Source organism: Hemicordylus capensis, chromosome 1 (assembly GCF_027244095.1).
Source record: "Hemicordylus capensis ecotype Gifberg chromosome 1, rHemCap1.1.pri, whole genome shotgun sequence".
Taxonomy (NCBI): domain Eukaryota; kingdom Metazoa; phylum Chordata; class Lepidosauria; order Squamata; family Cordylidae; genus Hemicordylus; species Hemicordylus capensis.
In genome coordinates this window covers 366,771,665-366,792,981 of record NC_069657.1, presented here as the reverse complement: position 1 = coordinate 366,792,981, position 21,317 = coordinate 366,771,665, and the positions used below count along the sequence as shown (strand labels likewise).

At 44.2% G+C, this 21,317-nt stretch overlaps 1 protein-coding gene across 6 annotated transcripts in view; it reads right to left on the bottom strand.

The window, feature by feature from the left end:
- ZDHHC14 (zinc finger DHHC-type palmitoyltransferase 14) overlaps positions 1-21,317 on the bottom strand; it is a 119,571-nt gene that overhangs the window by 61,769 nt on the left and 36,485 nt on the right. For 4 of the 6 annotated variants that reach the window (XM_053293902.1, XM_053293922.1, XM_053293937.1 and 1 more), the window contains one exon: positions 18,985-19,157. In XM_053293902.1, coding sequence (XP_053149877.1) covers positions 18,985-19,157 — 173 coding nt within the window. The remainder of the gene's footprint in view (positions 1-18,984; positions 19,158-21,317) is intronic. The other 2 variants (XM_053293912.1, XM_053293930.1) reach the window with 1 other exon arrangement.

Genomic DNA, 21,317 nt, shown 5'->3' with positions numbered 1-21,317 from the left:
GCACTCATAGGTAAATCCAACCAATGTACAGTCGTCCTTTGTCAACTGCGGTTTTCCCAATAGCAGATTTGAGTACCCACGATTGGGAAAATGAGACCTCCCTCGCCAACCGCAACTCGAGTATTTGCGGTCTGGTGAGGTGTTGTTTTTTAATTGGCTGGTTTTTTGTCAGTTTGGGGGGGTCATTTCTGGGGGTCAGTGAGATCAGTTTCTTATTTTAAAAACTGCCGCTATGCGGCGGAATGAGGGGGATGGCAGCGAGAGCTCCACCCACCTCCCAAATGGGCACTGGAGGTGGCAGAGAGGCGTGCACTGGAGAGTTGGGTGCTGGGGAGTCAGGAGGAGGCTGAGACAGCACGAAAGAGCTCCTTACACAGGCCTACCTTCCTCCCAAATGATACAGACCTGGCCGATTTCGGACCCAAGTAAGGAGCTCTTTCACTGCTGTCTCTGCTGCTTCCCAACTCTCCAGCACCCGATTCTCCAGTGCCTGACTCTCCACCTCCAGTGCCTGTTTGGGAGGCGGGAGGAGCTCCTGAAGCCTTTGGCACATTTGTAGCGCGTTTCTCCTCATAGCAGAGGGGGTTATGAGCACTTTTGCCGCCTCCCTCAACCATCCCCGCTGCACTGCCGCACAGCAGCAGTTTTACAAGTAAGAACAAAAAGATCTGATTTCCCTCCCCACTCAAGCCCTTTAAAGCTTAATCTGCCCCTGTCAGGGGATGATTTTCGGGGGTTAGGGAGGGTTCTGCTTTTTACCTTGGGTTTTTTTTGGTCGTGATTCCCCTAACCTCCTGTTTCCAATTGTTTTCTGTGTCACCCCAACCGTGAATTTGCCAGCCGTGAGGTTTTCCTGGAACGGAACTCTCACGTTTCTCGAGGGACGAATGTTTAGATGAGAATCACCCAAACGTAGGTTATACTCTCATTGCCTATTCTGTTCCTTCAAACTTCTGGAGTGAACAAATGGAGTGAGTGAACTTCTGGAGTGAACAAATTCCTCCATTTAAAAGGGTATGTGACTGAGTGTCAATATCCTTAGCTAAGAAACTACAGACATTTGTTATTTCTCTTTGTAAGCCGCCCTGAGCCATTTTTGGAAGGGCGGTATAGAAATCAAATTATTATTATTATTATTACAGGTTACTCACCTGTAACATTGGTTCTTCCTATGCGCCTGTACAGACACCATGTTGGAATCTAACCAGCTCGATTTCTCCAGCTTTGGGCAGGAACCCCACCCCCAGCCGCTATATGCAGCTGCGCCACTCCTCATCCCCCCCAGTCACAGAGTCAAGCTTCAGTGACCCTTGCGGGGAGGACAGGAGAGCGTGTAGAAGTACAGATGACCAATAAAAGAACCAATGTTGCAGGTGAGTAACCTGTAGTTCTTCGACGTGGTCTCTGTCTTCTACACATATGGGCACATAACAAGCAAGCACCTGAGGAGGAGAAAAAACAGAGGCAACAGGTAAACAACCAGGAAGAATTTATTTCAGGACAAGCAGCTCAACTGAAAATCAACTGCAGGACACTCCTGCCAAATACTGTACAGCATCATTACGAGCTCTAATGTCGATAGCATAATGCTGAATAAACGAATGGAAGGAAGCCCAAGTATCTATCTGTCTGACAGATAGAGTCTAACGGGACGGCCCAATCAAAGGCCACAGAGGCCACCATGGACCTAACAGAGTGAGCCTTCACAGGGAAGGCAACTGTTTACGGGCCAGTTGATAACACAATTCAATAGTGGAGACTATCCACCAGGACATGGATTGGGCCAAGACCTGAAGCCCTTTCTGCAGCCCATCGCACAAAACAAAGAGGAGGACTTCCTCCACTCAGCAGATCTCTGCACGTAAAAGGACACGGCCCTACATACATCCAAACAGTGCAACCGTTTCTCCGCATCCGATGAATGATTTGGAAAGAACACGGGCAAAGTGAGTGGGGATGAGCGATGAAACATGGACACCACCATAGGCAGGAACTTGACATCCGTCCTGAGTACTACCTTGTCCTTATGGAACTGCAGGTACGGTTGGTAAGCCTGCAGCGCCCGCAACTCACTAACCCTCCTGGCGGAGGTAACAGCCACCAAAAAAGTGACCTTCCAAGTCAGGAGACAAGGGTCAATAGAAGCCAAAGGCTCAAAGGATGGCCTTAAGCAGACCAGCCAAAGCCACGGATATAACTGGATTGTCTGGAAACAAGTGTTGCAGACCTTACAGGAAACTTTTAACCACCAGATCTTTGAACCACAAAATCTGGTCAGAGGGAGAATGGGCCACAATGGCACCCAAATATACGTTAAGGGAGGCAAGTTTCAACCCAGATTCCTTAAGGGACAACAGATAATTACAAATGTCCTGTAGAGATGGATTACAGTCATCAAAACCCATGCAGGGTGGCAAAGGACACAAAGCGAGTCCACTTGTGATTATAAGACTTCCGTGTAGACGGCTTTCTAGCAGCAACCAACACCTCTCACAGTCTCAAGGGGAAGTCAGGAGGACCCGCCACACAGTCAAGTGGAGGGACCGAACATCCAGGTGTAGCACCCGCCCCTGTTCCTGAGACAACAGGTCCAGCAGGACAGGCATACGTCTCGAATCCACCGCCAGGTTCATCAGGGCCGGGAACCAAGACCTCCTGGGCTATCACAGTGCGATCAGGATAGCCTTGGCTCGATCCATCCGCAGCTTGCGCTGAAGATGACCCGGATGACCCGGATCCCGAAGAGGATCGAAGACGTCCAAAAACCACCTCTGAAAGAGGCACATCCGAAGACATGTGTGAGGTAGAACATAAGTGTTGGACACCATGTGGCCCAACAGGTGTTGTACAGAACTCAAGGTTTGCGGGCTTCCAGCTGAGAAGATCACAACCAGTTTCCAAAGAGTTGTGATACAGGCCTCTGAGAGGAAGACCTTTTCCAAGGCTGTGTCAAATATCAGTCCAATGAACTGAATCCACCGAGTAGGTTCCATCTGAGACTTTTTGAAGTTTATCTGAAACCCCAACTCATGGAGGGTATCGATCACAATCTCGAGGCTGCTTGTGTTGTACTTGCCACGACCAGACAATCGTCGAGGTATGGCAGTACTTGCAGGCCATGTTCCTGTAGGAACGCCACCTGGGAAGCAAACAGGTCAGGCACCGTGAAAACGCGAGGAGTGGTAGTGAGGCTAAATGGCAATGCCTTGAATTGATAGGAGATCCCTATCTGGAACCACAGAAAGTAATGATGTTGAGGCCTTATGGACACATGATAGTATGCATCTTTTAAGTCCAGTGAGACCATACACATGTTCCTGTCCAATACGGTCATGATGGTAGGCACTGACAGCATTTGGAATCTTTTGTATGAGCCTGTTCAGAGCCCTGAGGTCTAAGATAGGGTGCTGAGCGCTGTCCGGCTTTGGCACCAGGAAATACCTGAAGTAGAACCTGGGACTGTCTGGATTTGACACGACCTCAATCGCGTCCTTCTCTAGGAGTGAGGTGACCTCCTGGTCCAACTGTGGCGTACGAGGGGTCACCACTGTCCCGGATACCGGTCGCAGACCACAGAACTCCAGGGCATAGCCTAAACATACTACTGTAAGGACCCACTGGTCCGTAGTCACCTTGTCCCAACTCGCCGCAAACGGACGGGGGTGGGTGACAAGGTGCCCCAAGTCATTGTTTCTTTGGTGGGATGTTAGGGTCAGGTTTCTGGAAGGCTGGCTTATTGTGTACCCCCCCCATTTGTGTCTGAGTGGGAATTTGTTGCTCTGAAAGGACCGTTCGGAAGGCGACTGGTGGTGAGCTGACACTCTCTGCGTCTGATGAGGCGACCACTTGGAAGTTCTCTGTAGCTTCAGCGATGGAAAGCTATAGGACACGGATCGTGAGGTGTTCTGCAACTTTGCACTTTCTGAAGTGTGTCATTGGTTTGTTCTGAGAACAGGCTAGAGCCCTCAAAGGGCAAGTCCTCCACTCTGGCATGAGCCTCATAGTGAAGGCCAGATGACCTAAGCCAAGCGTGGTGTCGAATTGCCACAGATGTGGCACACTCCATGGAGTGACGGGCAGAATACAGTCCCTGTTTGGAAACTTATTTTATTTTATTTTATTTTATTTTATTCATTCGATTTTTATACCGCCCTTCCAAGCTGGCTCAGGGCGGTTTGCATGGCCTCCTTCAGAAAGGACTTCGCAGGATCCCGCTTATCCTGAGGAAGGAGATCCAGGAAAGGACCCACTTTCTCCCACAAGAAGTGGTTATATCTAGCATTATATGCTTGATAGTTTGCCACACGTGAGTGCAAGGCTGCAGCAGAATAAAGTCTTCTCCCAAAGAAGTCCAATTTCTTGCCCTCTTTATCATCTGGGGTTGACTGGTGATGACCCCTGGACCTCTGTAAATAGGTCTCTACAACGATAGAGTTCGGGGTAGGGTGACTTTTTACAAAGTCTGTATCCTCCTGGAATTGCACCCTGTAGAAGTTCTCCAGGCACCTATTCAGCTGAGAGAGCGTATTAGGCTTATTCCAGTGGGCTTTCACCACTTTCAACAAGGCCGGGTTGAAGGGCAAGGCAGCAGGCACCTTGGCCTCTGAGTCAATCAGGCAGAACAGGGGGTCCAGCTTCCCTTCTTGAAGGATACCAAGATTCACCCCCAGAGCTGACGCCATATGGGTCACATAGGCAGTATACATTTTCAGGTCCTCTGATGGAGAAACTGGCTTTGAATCCAAGTGGAGATCAAGCGGGGACAAACCCGGGGAGACATCCTCTGAGTCCTGTGAACTATCCTCACTGTCTGACGTAGGGTCCCCTGGGACCGACTGGTCCTGAGACACAGGGGTCAAACCCGATGGAGAACCGGGCGTATCAGCCAAGTGGGCCAGCGCTGGGACCAAAGGTTTCAGAGGCTACCTCCGAACTGGAACTGTCTCTTGGCGCGGCTTCGATACCAACATGAACTCCCCAGCGCAATCCTCCTGGTCCCAAGGCAAACGATGTGGAGAGAGGGAACACGGTCATCCCTCTTCATGCGTGGGGGGCATCCAGACAGTCCTTGGTACCAAAGGCTGTCGATACTCAAGGTCTTCTGGGTGGCAAGACCCATAATGGAATCGAATATAGTCTGAGCAGTCTTAACTGCTGTCCACCCAGCAGCGATCATAGGAACCATGGTCCCCATGCCAGCAGCTGTAGACACACTCCGATTGCAAAAGAGGAGATCGATACTCCATGATGTGGTAATGATCCCAATAATCCCAGGACAGATCCTGCCGATACACCAAGAACATAAGAACAGCCCTGCTGGATCAGACCCAAGGCCCATCTAGTCCAGCATCCTGTTTCACACAGTGGCCCACCAGATGCTGCTGGAAATCGCGAGGATTGCGTATGGGGATGACCTACATCTAGGAATCCAAGAAGCGTTGGGATCTAACTCAGGTGGAGCAAAGGCTTCTTCCTCAGCTGAAGTGCAGTCGGGTTTCCCTCGCCACAACTGGGTCTAAAACCCCTAATGGCACAGGGGAAGCAGGATGCGTTGATACGGAGGGTTTTTGTGCTGAGTGGAGCAAAGCCATCTTGGCCTTCTTAGAGGTCAGGATCAACGATCCCTTGGCGTCAATCGATCCCTTCTGCTTAAGGGCCTGGGTTCGATCTTGATCCATTGGGGAGTGCTTCTGAGTCTCCCTGAGGAATTTGGGGGAATCACAGAAGCCACCAGAGGCTGGTAAGAGGGGGGCTCCTCCAACCACGCTCTATCGCTGGACGCTGCCAAAGGCCGAGCGTCCGAGGGTGACGGTCCTGATACCGGGACATAGTCCTCCACATTATCGATAACCAATCGGTCCACCTACATCGAAGCAGCCATTTTCAGAGACTGTTTAACTTTTAAGGCTTCCGAAGAACGGAGAGCCAGATCCCACAATGCAGCACGCAAGTGAGAAGCTCTATTCCTGCGAGCCTGCTTAGAAAACTTCTGGTGATGTGAGCAGGTCTCGACAATGTGGGACTCCCTCAAACACAAGAAGCACTCCGCGTACGTATCAAGGGAGGGAAGCTTCGATCCGCAGCGGATACACTTTTAAAAGTTCTTCATACCCGCCATAAACGCCAAGGGCCAGTAGGCCACCACGCTCCATCCCAGCCAGGACCAGAGCTCGAAGGAAAGACTGTGAAAAGAAAATGAAAAGGTGAAAAACCGCAACTGCACGAAGAGAAAAACAAAGGAAAACTAGAGAAGCAGAAGAAAACAGGAGAAAAAAACAACCAGACTACCAGAGACAATGAGCTGCCAAGCTGAAAGACACCACAATGTTCCCTGAAGCATGGATGAAGAAAGGCTGAGGGGATGAGGAGTGGTGCAGCCTCATATAGCGGCTGTGGGCGGTGTTCCAACCCAAAGCAGGATAAATTGAGCTCGTTAGATTCCAACATGGTCTCTGTGCAGGCACATAGCCCATATGTGTAGAAGACAGAGACCACGTCGAAGAAACAATGTACCTCTTTCCACTGGAAGAACTACACTGGCTGCCGATACGTTTCCGAGCAAAATACAAGGTGCTGGTTATTACCTATAAAGCCCTAAACAGCTTAGGCCCTAGGTATTTAAGAGAACGTCTTCTTCACCATGAGCCCCATCGCCTGTTAAGATCATCTGGAGAAGTTCGTCTGCAGTTGTCACCAGTTCATCTGGTAGCTACTCGGGAATGGGCCTTCTCTGTTGCTGCCCCTGGGCTTTGGAAGGCACCCCTTGGGTTTTTTTGGGGGTTTTTTTGTGGTGTTTTTTGTTACATTTTTATTCAGTTTTTCCACAACACAAAAACTTTGTGTTTTGTTTTTTGTTGTGGCATGCACCCCTTGTTGAAATAAGAGCCTCCCCATCTCTGGCAACTTTTTAAAAAGCACTGAAGACATATTTATTCACCCAGGCTTTTAATTAGATTTATAGTTTTAATACTTTTAATGTTGGGTTTTAACTGATTTTAATGTTAATGGTTTTAATGATTAAATGATTTTAATTGTTTAATTGATTTTAATTGTAAACTGCCCAGAGGCGTAGGTTTTGGGCGGTATAGAAATATGTTAAGCAAACAAGCAAACAAGCAAACTTTTATCTATCTTCAGTGCTGTAGAGATAGATGCAAGTCAGAACTCTAACATTCATATGATATTAACTTCCATTTCCAAAGGTTTCTTATGTAGTTTCATTATTTTTAGCAGGAAGACTGGGATTATGCCATACAGGTGTCTCTAACATTCAAAGTGAGACATGGTCCAGTTCAGATGGTCATCTAAACCATGGCTTAAAGTAAAGTGTGCCATCGAGGTTGGGTTGGTGTAAGATACTCAAGCCTTTCCCCTCTCCTCTGTATACAAGGTGGAAGATAGTGAAAACTTTCACTTTCACTTTACTTTAAGAATAAATCACAGTTCTGTTATGTACAGACTTGGGCAACTGTGGCTTGTTAACTAATAAAAGTTAGAATAAACAGTGTCATCTTTATGACTGGAACTTGTGACTATGTCTGTTTGCCAGAGGCGTATCTAGGGAAAATAGCGCCTAGGGCAAACACTGAAATTGCGCCCCCTGTCCAAGCATCTGACACCCATCTTTCAGATAACTTAACCATAATATAACCTGAAAAATACAAGTCAAGCTCATTAATCTTTTAATCTTTCAAAAACTATTTTAGCAGTAGACTTAGCCAGACCAAAAAATGCTGGAAAACTACAAATTTCAGTATGCTGGGGCTCATGAAATACCCAAATACTATGTGGAGGTGTACTTGGAAAACTAAACAGAAGTGCCTGTCTAATTCTCTGCTAAGCATTGTAGCATCACTATTACATATGTTTTAAAAACAAATGGAGAATTTGACTTTTCCCAGATACTCTGAAAATAATTAAAGGATATGCAGAGTAAACTGTGTCACTGCTTGGAATATATTCTAGTCTTTCGGAAAGACAGTTAAAATGAGCGAAAGAGAGCAAGAAACTCCCAATGGGCTTTAATATTAAGGATTTCACACTGATTCAAAGACAAATTCACCATTAATAGCCATATTAGCAAGACATCACATTTAACTCACTTATCACAAGAAGCAAAGTAAGAGCAAATGAATACAATCCTAGCTCATAAGCATCAGCTCAGTATTCACAAGCTCTGATTCTCTGTACATAGTGCCAATCTGAATATGTGTACAGTGACTTATATTATATATTATTATTTTCTTACCTGTAGCCCCTTTGGGGGGCTTCCTAAAGGCTGGAGTTTTGTTTTTTTTGCAAAGGTTCCTCCTCCCCCCACTGGCCTCTAGGGCCTCGCAGGGACCATTTGAGCATGTGCAGTGGCCATTTTAAAAAATCTTTTTTAAAAAAAGGCCACTGAAAACAAAATGGCCACCGCGCATGCTCAAATGGCCTCTGCAAGGCCTGGCATGACCTAGGGCCTCACAGAGGCCATTTGAGCATGCACGGTGGCCATTTTGTTTTTGGCAGCCATTTTTTTTTTAAAAATAATTTTACAAAATGGCGCCCCCTTCAAGTGGCGCCCAGGGCACGTGCCCTGCCTGCCCTTCCCCTAGATACGCCCCTGCTGTTTGCCTATCATGTCTGAGCCCCCCCCCCGCCCCCAACGCACCGGCAGCATCACCAGGAATCTTTGTTCCCATCACTACAGTGTTCTGGCCGGTCAGAGGAGCTGGTGCACTGGCCCTTTAAGCAAACACTAGAGCAGAGATACTCAGCTATCTCTGGCTCTTTCTGCCTGAGGAGGAGATGGAAAGAGACAGCTGACCATGCTCTGTTCTAGCAGCTCCTGAAAGGGCAGAATGCAGCAGGGGGGGAAGCAGAATGTGAAGGAGGGGTGACCTCAGAGATTGGGCTTTGGAGAGCCTAATTACAGGATCAGCCTCTCACTCTCGTCCATTCTGCTTTCTGCCTGACTCAATTTTTTACAGCCACATGAAGCTGTCAGACAGAAAGTAGAATGGCAAGGAGGGGGCTGACTCTGTGACTGGACTCTGGAGTAAGGGAGGGAGAGAGAGAGAGAGAGATTGATTCACCTGCTTCCAAGGATTCTCAACCCTCTGATGTTCAGCTTTTCTCTCTCCCCTTTCTTTTTTCCTTCTTCCTTCCACTTGCCTAACCGTTCTTCCTCCCTGCATCCCTCCCTCTTGTCCTTTTCTCTCTCCCCTTCCTTTCTTCCAGCTCTCTCTCTCCTTCCTTTCACTTATCTTTCTTGCTGTCCCTTCCTTCCTTCCTTCTCATATTCCACTCTCTCTCTCTCTCTCTCTCTCTCTCTCTCTCTCTCTCTCTCTCATTTTCTTTTCTCTCTCTCCTGCCTTTCATTCACTTGTCCATCTCTCTCTCTCTCCCTTACTTTCCCCATGTATGTACACAAGGAAGTTACCCTAGAATAATTTAGTTGCTCTCCAAATAACATAGTTGCCTCTTTCTGTCTTTCTTTCTAACTTGAATACTTTCCCCGGTGTAAGGCCATTAGGTCCAGACTTTGCAAAAACCTAGCTGCACCACCCAGAATAAGTCAGGATATCAAACCAGAATCAACAAACCACAGTTCCATCAAGTTTGTATGTAATAGGGAACTGTGGTTTCTTCTAAAGTGAAAGCAAAAGCATTCCCTCTCCTCCTCTTGCTGAAGGAGAGTCAGAAACCTAAGGCTCAATGGCGCTCATTCACATAATCTAAACCATGCCTGAAATAACCATTACTGTACTTTATTTGGACCATTTAGTTTTGAAAAGATGAAAGCAAGCTTTCAATAAACAAGATTCCTCTAGAACGAAAAAACAGAAGAGGAAAAACAGAGGAATGTACTAAATGAATGAATGAATGAATGAATGAATGAAGTTGGTACTGTGTCTGATCATGGTATTTACCTGGTATTACTGAACATAAGAACAATCCTGCTAAATCAGGTCCAAGGCCTATCTAGTCCAGCAGCCTCTTTCACACAGTGGCCCACCATATTAATTTATTATTTATCATATTTTTGTACCACGTGATATGTACGTCTCTAGGCGGTGTATAAAATTTAAAACAATATTTTAAAATCAGCACAGATTGAAATATAAAACAATTAAAACAGTAGCATAAAAACAAAGAAAAACAGTAATATAAAACAATTATTAGAACAAATTATTAAAATGAATTCCAATTAAAAGTCTGTGCGAACATGTGAACCTTGAGGGTCTTCCTGAAAACAAACAGAGATGCTCTTATTTCAGCATGGAGCATATTCCAAAGCCCCAGGGCAGCCACAGAGAAAGCCTGGTTCTGGGTCACCACCAAATGAGCCGGTGGCAACCATAACCAGACCTCTCAAGAAGACTGTAACAGTCAGCAGGGTTCATGACAAAGGAGGCACTCTTTTAAATAGCCTACACCCAAGCCGTTAAGGGCTTTAGAGGTAATAACCAGCACTTTGTATTTCACCTGGAAACATATCGGCAGCCAGTGCAGTTCCCTTAAAAACGTTCAAGTTGTCCCAGAGACCAATCTGGCTGCCGCATTAAGTACCACTTGTAGTTTCCAGACTACTTACAAAGGCAGCCCCACGTAAAGTGCATTACAGTAGTCAAGCCTGGAGGCTACCAGCATATGTACCACTGTTTTAAAGTCATTTACCTCCAGAAACTGACATACCTGTCGTATCAGCCAAAGCTGATAAAAAGCGCTCCTGGCCACTGCCTCAATGTGATAAATCTGGGAGAGCTTTGGACCCAGGAACACTCCCAAGCTATGTACCTCATATGCCTCTGAGAAGCCCAAAGTCAAGAGGTGAGGGCATGACCTCTCTCTTGCAGTTTCTCCCCTGCAACTGGTATTTAGAGGCATCTTGCCTCTGAGACTAGAGGTGGCCTATAGCCACCAGATTAGTAGCCATTGATAGACCTGTCCTCCATGAATTTGTCTAACCCCCTTTTAATGCTATCCAAGCTAGTCACCATCACCACATCCAGTGGCAGAGAATTCCATAGGTTAATTATGGCTGTGTGAAAAAGTACTTTCCTTTGTTGGTCCTAAATTTCCTGGCCATCAGTAGTTTCATGGAATGATCCCTGGTTCCAGTATTGTGAGTGAGGGAGAAAATTTTCTCTCTGTCTAGTTTACTCCATGCATAATTTTATACACTATCATGTCTCCCCATAGTCACACTTTTCCAAAATAAAAAGCCCCAAATACTGTACCCTTGCCTCATAAGGAAGGTGCTCCAGGCCTCTGATAATGGTTGCTTTCTTCTGCACCTTTTCCAGTTCTACAATGTACTTCTTAAGATACGGTGACCAGAACTGTACGTAGTACTCCAAATGTGGCCCACATCATAGATTCGTATAACGGCATTATAATATTAGCATTTTTATTTGCAATCCTCTTTCTAATGACCCCTAGCATGGAATTTGCCTTTTTCACATTTGTCGTGCACTGAGTCGACACTTTCAACGAGCTGCCCACCACAACCCCAAGATCTGGTCAGTCACAGACAGCTGAGACCCCATCGGAGTATATGTGAAATAGGGGTTTCCCCCCCAATATGCATCACTTTACACTTGCATACACTGAACTACATTTGCCATTTTGTTGCCCACTCACCCAGTTTGGAGAGATCTTTTTGGAGCTCCTCACAATCTGTTGTGGATTTCACTGCCTTAAACAGTTTAGTGTCATCTGCAAATTTGGTCACTTCACTTCCTACCCCAACTTCTAGATCATTTATGAACAAGTTAAAGAGCACTGGTCCCAGAGCAGATCCCAGGGGGACCCCACTTCTTACTTCCCCCCATTGTGAAAACTGTCAATTTATGTCCCCTGTTAACTGAACAAAGAGCACTTTTTAAAAGTGGTGATTATCTTTATTTAGCAGGGGAGAGCAATTGTCCCTATCCATCCCCAGCACAACAACCCTCCAGCGGCTGTTGCTGGTGTCTATCTTATGTTTCTTTTTTAGATTGTGAGCTCTTTGGGGACAGGGAGCCAATTTATTTATTTCTATGTAATCTACCTGGGAACTTTTGTTGAAAAGCAGTATATGAATATTCATTGTATTTGTGTTCCTATCTTCTGTTTCCTGTCCTTTAATCAGCTAAAAGGTAGTGTGCCGTCGAGTCGGTGTCAACTCTTGGCTAGGGATGTGCACGAACTGGTTCGCAGGCCATGCTGGAGGCCTGCGAACCGGCAGTCCATCGTTGGAGGGGGGAATGTTGCTTTAAGGATTGGGGGGTTGTACTTACCCCTCCCGCCGCTTTCCCCCCTCCGGTGGTCCAGTTTTCAGCAAAATCTTCAGGGTGGCAGCGGTCCTCCCTGCCGCCCCTGCCCCCTTGTTGTTGGCCAAATGCGGAAGTAACACGTGCGCATGCGCCTGCCACATGTGCGCATGTTACTTCATTTGACTGCTAACTGGGCAAAGAGGCAACTTTTACCGTGGTGATTCTCTTTATTTAGCAGGGGGAGAGTAACTGGCCCTATCTACCCCCAGCACAGTACCTCCAGTGACTATTGCTGGTGTGTGTCTTATGTTTCTTTTTACAATGTGAGCCCTTTGGGGACAGGGAGCCATCTTATTTGTTTGTTATCTCTCTTAGCCCTGAGCCATTTTTGGAAGGGCGGTATAGAAATTGAATTAATAATAATAATAATAATAATAATAATAATAATTCCCCCAGTGAGGCACTACCTTGGCGTGGTTTTGGGGCTTGTGTGCTCTGATGAAGGTGAGAGCTATGCCAGAGGTCCAACCATACTGGACAGGTCTCACCAGAGGAGCCAGACAAAGAGTGCCTCTCCCATCAACAATATGGTGAGACGTAACTTTAATAAATCTATACCGGATCGGTTGTCGCACGGGTCAACAAGGACCGCGCCAGGTGCTATAGTCCCTGGACATCTGGTGGCAAGTGGGCAACAGGACTCAGGATCTTCAGTTGAGCAACCAGGGCTGGAGGTGGCAAGGTTACTGGAAGAAACGTCACTTAACCGAAAAAAATATACGAAAAATGCTAACAAGGAAATAATGATCTGCTATTACAAGTCTAGTCCAACTAGAAGAGGTTATTTAAAAAGAATGTACCAAATTTGGAAGGAGAAGCATCCAGATACAGAAATAACAGAACACAGGCTAGCGGACCAGAGAAGATTCATAATAAGAAATAAAGTATTCACAGGAGTTGAGCTGGAAGAACTGCAAAGAGCAACACAGGCTCAAGATATGGAAGAAGAATTATCACCAATTGAAGAAGTTGCTCAGGCGCAGGTGGAGGAGGTGTTGGAAATCGAGGATGCCACTGTTGCTGAACTGTTTCAAAATCAAAACCAGGCAACCTCCCCTTTGCCTTCACCTCAAAAACCCAAATACCATTTAACAGAAAAGCAACAAGAACTAAAGCAAAAGATAACTGAGCACATAAACCAAACAACCACCAGGGTTCGACTTCCAGCTCTAAAAACAGTTACCAAAAAACAACTTGCTCAGGCATTAAAAGATGTCAATGCTGCACTTACAGAAATAACAACCAATAATTTGCAAGAAACAAATCAACTAATGTACAGTGCAGCAACAATAACAACACAAGAGCTCGGATATAAGATCAGTGGACCTGTCAAAAAAGAAAGCAGTACATCACCTAAATGGAAGATTAGATTAGAAAATAAAATCTCCAGGCTTAGATCAGATGCTAGTAAATTGAAAGATATGAAAGACAAGAAGCTGAAGAATGAAAACACCAAACAGTATCTGATCCAAAAATACCACCTAGATTCAAGGAAAATTAGAGAAGTCCTGGAAATAATAAAGCAGCAGATTACAGCAGAGTCAAAGAAGATTAGCAGATACGAAGCCAGAATTACGCAACACAGGCAGAATCTCCAATTCCAGTCGAATCAGAGACGTTTCTACCAAGCATAGAAGGAGAAACTGCAAGAAACCTAGAAACACCAAATAAAGAAGAAACAGTGCAATTCTGGGGGAAATTATGGGACAATCTAATAGATTGTAATAAAAAAGCAGGCTGGATGAAAGAGGTCAAAAAATGTAACCAACAAATGCAAGATCTAATAATAACACCAGAATTAATAAGTGAAAGAGCAAAGAAAATTAAAAATTGGACTGCGCCAGGTGACGATGAACTGCATGGCTTTTGGCTTAAACACCTAACAAGCCTTCATAAACAACTATCAAAACAGTTCAATCACATTATGCAAGGCAGTGATATTGAACAATGGCTAACAACTGGGAAAACTCATCTCATCATGAAAGACCCAGCAAAAGGTGCAGTTCCAAGTAATTATAGACCGATAACCTGCCTGCCAACCATGTTCAAATTATTAACTGGAATAATAGTAGATGAAGTGATGCAACACTTATTAACTAACAAACAGCTTCCAGTTGAACAGAAAGGAAATTGCCCGAACACCAGAGGCACAAAAGACCAGCTGCTGATTGACAAAATGACTTTAGAAAATGGCAAGAGAAGAAAAACCAATCTAAGTGTTGCATGGATTGACTACAAGAAAGCCTTCGAATCATTGCCTCACACATGGATAATAAAATGTTTAGAAACAACTGGTGTCAGCAAAAACACTCAGATATTTATTTAAAAAGCAATGAGCATGTGGAGTACACAGTTAACATTCAATGGTGAGGCACTTGGACAGGTTAGCATTAGAAGAGGCATTTTCCAAGGGGACTCACTATCCCCTCTATTGTTTGTAATCGCCATGACCCCACTTTCACAAATACTAAACAAAACAGGCCTCGGATACCAAACATCTAAAACATCCAGTAAAATCAACCATCTGCTGTACATGGACGATCTGAATTTGTATGGAAAGTCCCAGTCAGAAATTGAATCACTGCTAAACACTGTCTGTATATTCAGTAGCGATATAGCAATGGAGTTTGGACTAGACAAGTGTGCTGCATTAATAATGAACAGAGGGAAAATAAGAAAAACAGAAGGAATAGAACTGCCCAATGGAAGCAAGATCAAGAACCTGGAAGAGAAAGAACATTACAAATACTTGGGCATTCTCCAGGCTGATAACATCACACACACTGAAGTTAAAAGAAAAATTGGAAGTAAATACATCAGGAGAGTTAGAAAATCCTCAAGTCCAAACTCAATGGCGGGAACACCATACAAGCCATAAACACCTGGGCTATACCTGTTATCAGATACACTGCAGGAATAATAGACTGGACCCAGGCAGAGCTAGAGACGCTGGATCGTAAGACCAGGAAAATCATGACCATCAATCATGCTCTGCATCCCCGCAGTGATGTCGATAGGCTATACCTCCCTCGCAGCTCAGGCGGAAGAGGAATGCTGCAAGTCCATCAAACAGTAGAGGAGGAGAAAAGAGGCCTTGAAGAATATATCAAGGACAGTGAAGAAGATGCACTTCAAATGGTCAATAACGCGAAACTATTCAACACAAATGAAACAAAGCAGGCCTACAAGAAAGAACAAGTCAAGAACCGAGCAGAAAAATGGAGAAATAAGCCCCTGCATGGTCAATATTTGCACAATATAAGTGGAAAATCAGACATCACCAAGACCTGGCAATGGCTTAAGAATGGCAACTTGAAGAAAGAAACAGAGGGTTTAATACTGGCTGCAGAAGAACAGGCACTGAGAACAAATACAATAAGAGCAAAAGTAGAAAAATCAACCACAAACAGCAAGTGCCGCCTTTGTAAAGAAGCAGATGAAACCGTGGACCACCTAATCAGCTGTTGTAAAAAGATCACACAGACTGACTACAAGCAAAGGCATGACAAGGTAGCAGGGATGATACACTGGAACATCTGCAAAAAACACAAGCTACCTGTAGCCAAAGATTGGTGGGACCATAAAATTGAAAAAGTTGTAGAAAATGAAGATGTAAAAATATTATGGGACTTCCGACTACAAACAGACAAACATCTGCCACACAATACACCAGATATAACTGTAGTTGAGAAGAAAGAAAAAACAAGTCAAAATAATCGACATAGCAATACCAGGGGATAGCAGAATAGAAGAAAAAGAAATAGAAAAAATCACCAAATACAAAGATCTACAAATTGAAATTGAAAGGCTGTGGCAGAAAAAGACCAAAGTAATCCCAGTGGTAATTGGCGCCCTGGGGCAGTTCCAAAAGACCTTGAAGAGCACCTCAACACCATAGGGGCCACAGAAATCACCATCAGCCAGTTACAAAAAGCAGCTTTACTGGGAACAGCCTATATTCTGCGACAATATCTATAACAATTGACAATAAAATTCAGCCATCCCAGGTCCTTGGGAAGGACTCGATGTCTGGATAAAACAAACCAGTCAATAACACCTGTCTGACTGTGTAAACAAGAAATAATAATAATTATTATTATTATTTGGCCAACAACACTGCCGCCCCGAAGATTTTGCTGAAAACTGGAGCGCCGGAGGGGTAAAAGCGGTGGGAGGGGTAAGTACAACCCCACCGCCCTTAAAGCAACACCCCCCCCGGCGTCGAACCACACCTCCGTAGTCCGTGCACATCACACTGCTCCTGGCAACCACAGAGCCCTGTGGTTGTCTTTGGTAGAATACAGGAGGAGTTTGCCATTGTCACCTCCCGTGCAGTATGAGATGATGCTTTTCAGCATCTTCCTATATCACTGCTGCCCGATATAGGTGTTTCCCATAGTCTGGGAAAGATACCAGCGGGGATTCGAACCAGCAACCTCTGGCTTGCTAGTCAAGTCATTTCCCGCAATCAAAAATTGAACCTGTCCCCGTATCCCATTACAGCTAAGTTTACTCAAAGCCTTTGGTGATGGTAATTAGATAGTGAGCCTTTAAGGCTACATGAGAAGAACATGCCGATGTACAAGTTTAGTTGGTTCAGGGCAGCACCGTGTTTAATTCTCTATAATTTTCTTTGTCTTCTTTCTGTGTTAAGGACAGCTTAGATGGTGTATGTAGCTCACTGATATGGCAGTGCCATGTTGAGTGATTTTTTTCACTGCCATCTCTTTGGGCTCCCAAGTCCAGTGGAAGCAGTAGTTAAGGATGGGCCCGGACTGGTCTGGAGGCCATTGAAAAAGCCTCCGGACTGGTCCGGACCTGGGCGGTCCGGTTCTGGTGGGTGGGTACCTTTAAGAGCAGCGGGAGGGTTTACTAACCCCTTCCGCCGCTTTCCCGCTCTGTCGCCGTAATCCTAAGAGTAATTTGGGCGGCAGGATACCTCCCTGCCGCCCCTTCCCCAACGTTGCTGGGAAAACTCCCAGCAGTCCTTTGCGTGCGCGCGCGCACGTCACACAGACATGAAGCGCTCGCTTCACGTCTTTGTGACGTGCGTGCGCGCACGCAAAGAACTGCTGGGAGTTTTCCCAGCAACATCGGGGAAGGGGCGGCAGGGAGGTATCCTGCCGCCCGAATTACTCTTAGGATTACGGCGACAGAGCCGGAAAGCTGCGGGAGGGGTAAGTAAAGCCTCCTGCTGCTCTTAATGGTACCCCCCACACACACCAGTGCCGGACCGCAGTTGGCGGTTCCGTGCACACTCCTAGCAGTAGTGGGAAATTGGACCCTGCACTCAACTTCCTACTGAAAGACAGACAAGCCTCAAGAATCAGAACCCCACTATATTTTCTGGAGATTTGCAGGTCCAAGAGAAGCAGCAGCCAGGGCAGCTATGGCAGCTGGCCATCCTGGGTCCTTCTCTTCCTCCTTGCTTAAGGCAGTAGGCAGCTGCATAAATACAGTGAAGAGTATTGTTATTATGGTGACAGTTCCCTGCTCACCCTCAATCTTATGGCTTTAAGGATACAAGCAGACAGGTAGTACTGCACAATTATTTAGTGTACGTTTCATAAGGAAAGTAAGCTTATGAGATCACCTGGCATTCTGTGTGTGTGTGTGTGTGTTGTGTGTCCCCCTATCAACTTTGCAATGCCTGGACCAATATGAACCAAATTGGTTACAGCTGTAGGGACTCCTCAATGGCATAGTTTGTGATGATTTCATCCCACCCTGATTCAAGATGGTGGATGTTTAAATGTCAAAGGCATTTGGTGGGCCACTGTGTGAAACAGGATGCTGAACTAGAAAGGCCTTGGGGCCTGATGCAGGAGGACTATACTTATGTTCTTATCAGTTTCAGTGTTAAATCAATTCACATCAAATCAAATGAATTTGTTTTCAAACTGATCAGAACAATTTGCTTCACACTAAGCACTACTTCTATTTAAGGGAGAAGCTGCTTTAGAGGCAGGACACATATGCTTTAATAAGGAGATTTGACACATGCATTTTAAAAGGCATTTATATTGGAATTATTTCTAGCCTGCATGATCCCAAAGGGCAGAGACAGACACACACTCATGTGTACAGCTGACCCAAACCCCAACAACTGGAGCAGCAATGGAGGAAATCAGTAATTCCTCACAAGCAGACTTAACTGTTTATGTTAAAGCTATTGCCTCCTTATCCCTCACTAATATGACTCTGGAGTCACACAAGCAGAAATTAGCCCTTGTGGATGATCAAGGATGTGTGCTTTGCTATCATGGCAGGAACGTAGATTTTAATTTCCTTGGAGCAGGTACCTCTGTCTGTCTGATGTTACAATAGTCAGCAATAGTAGTTATATGGTTTCTTTTTTTTATATATATATATATATATATATATATATATATATATATATATATATATATATAAAAACACAACACCAGGTTTTGCATTAGCTGGGCACATAGATATTGTGCTGGTATATTGGATTCTAGAAAGGTTTTCTAGCCTTGTCTCGAACACACAAAAACAACAATCTATATTCTCAAGAACACAGGCTACTTCAGTTATCACTGTTCCAGAATTAGTAAGTTAGGTAACTCATTCCCTTTAAAAACACAGAGATGCTGCTGCGCTCTCTCTCTCTCTCTCTCACACACACACACACACACACACACACACACGGACAATGACAGACCTTCTGTGTTACCTATTTGTCTTTCCAGATCTGCTGCTTCATCTGGTGTTGCTCGAGGCAGGACTCCAGGATCACTGAAGCTAGTACGCAACAAGGTCCCCATCACAAAAATGAACAGAATTGCTCCTACTGCAGGAATGGCAGGTGTAATCTGTTCTGATAAATATGGACAACTGCAAAACAGGAAAAATGAAAACGTGTAAAACTAAGTGCCATATAATACAAAATACCTCAGTATTATTACTTTTCTTGACTGTTGAGGGGAGGGAACCAATGCAGATCATAAACATTGCTCAAATATTAAATTCCGCCTACTCCTCAGAACAATCAGGAATGCTTCTCACATCTTCAGTGTGAATAAAATGCTGTTTTACACGGCTATTTACCAAAGGGTCTGAGAGTCCATTCCCATTAAACTCAAAAGAAGCAAAGCTCCAGTTTTAATTGAGAGTATGTATTTTAGCAATATTACCGATAACACTGTTCAGATTATACTCCCTGTTTGTCCACTCACAGACCATACACAAGAAAAGACTGAAGCAGATTCAGGCACATGCTCCTCCATCACCTATTCTTCTAAGATCAGTGGGATCTTGTGTTGAACATGGATGGGATCTACTGGTTCATCATTCACTGTTCCCTGTAGTGAACCTGAAGGGGAGTCCAAAGCCTTCAGATCTCTCCCTGAGCATCCTGTGTGTGTGCAGGGAGGGGAATACAATCTGAATAGGATAGTTTTCTGTGCTCTCCTGCACTTTGGTTATGTTTGCTGAAAGAGCAATGTCAGAAGTACAATTATAAAAATTGACCACATACATGATCAACATATGGCTATATTAAAAATGAAGGAAAAGAGATAGAATGGATTGATGAGAGAGGATATTCAAAATATTTTTATGAGTATTTTGTATAATGGTATACATTTCTTTTAATGTTCTGGGTATTTATGTAATATGATGAACATATAAGATAGAACTCTTTCAGTCTTTTCTTCTAGCTTTAAAATTAAATGGATGCATTTATATGACATACATAGAATCAATCCCTTGAATACACTTAATTCAACAAACGAAAAATCTTCACATTCTTTATATCCTCAAAATATTTTTTAACCCAACTACAAAGCATTATAAAGAAAACAAACATTTGTTCAGGGCGGAGAGTCTTGCAAAGCTAAATAGTGCAGTTTTGGAAGAACAAGATCAGAGAGATAGATGTAAACTGTTTTGGGAACTTTTGTTGAAAAGCGAAATATAAATATTATTATTCTTCGCAGTAATTTGAATCTGTAAATTTGCAAAATGAAACATGCCAATAAAATAAGCCAAAAGTTATATTTTCTACAACTTCTTCTGCTTCTTTCTGTCTATTTATAGTATTTAACGGTTTTGTTTTTAAGTTCTATTTGAAGATTTACAACAGAGCACAGGGGAGAAATAAAAATTTCCAGAGGTTTTGGCTGTTATAGCTTGTTAGACAGACCGACGCACACGCTACTGGGAAGATATAATGGTCAAGCTTTCTGAACTAAACATTTTTTAAAAATGATACTATTACTATTTATACATTGTTTAGCAACAAAAAAAAGTTCTCAAAGCAGTTCACATAGGCAAAGAATAATAAGAGAATGGTTCCTTGTCCTCAAAGAGCTCACCGTCTAAAAAGAAACACAAAGTACTGTAGACACCAGCAACAGCCACTGGAAGGATGCTTTGCTGGGGTTGAATAGGGCCAGTTGTTCTCCTCCTAAAGATAAAGAGAATCACCACTTTGAAAGGTGCCTCTGTGGCCAGTTAGCAGGGGGCTAATTCTCTTCTTCACAAGTCATTCTAATTCTGTTTATCAAAGTTGTTAGAGCTTAGTTGTTAAAATATATTCAGGGTTCTCACTTTGAACATGCACATCTCCATTACATTTGTGCTGGGCCCTTTCTTTGGAAGTTTGCCATAGTTATTACTAGAGTTTACATTCTTTATTTTATTATTTATTTATTTATTTATATTTATGTAATATATGTTTATACCACCCACTACCAAAGTCTCTAGGAGGTTTAAAATAACAAAAACTTAACACATTTAAAACATATATAAAATTATTGCGGAGCAGCATGCAAGATTCGTCACTGCGTGGCAGCGTGCAAGATCCATCGGACTCTGACTACCAGCTCATAACTCGTGATTTTAACTACTGACCAATTTACCTTATAGTGCATCTGAACATGTTTTTTTAAATACTTTTACTTTCTTAGATGGTATTAACTCATAGATATAACCATGTTTTACCTCCATTTTACAACTGAACTTTCATTAGTTAGTTAGTTAGCTGATTTCTAT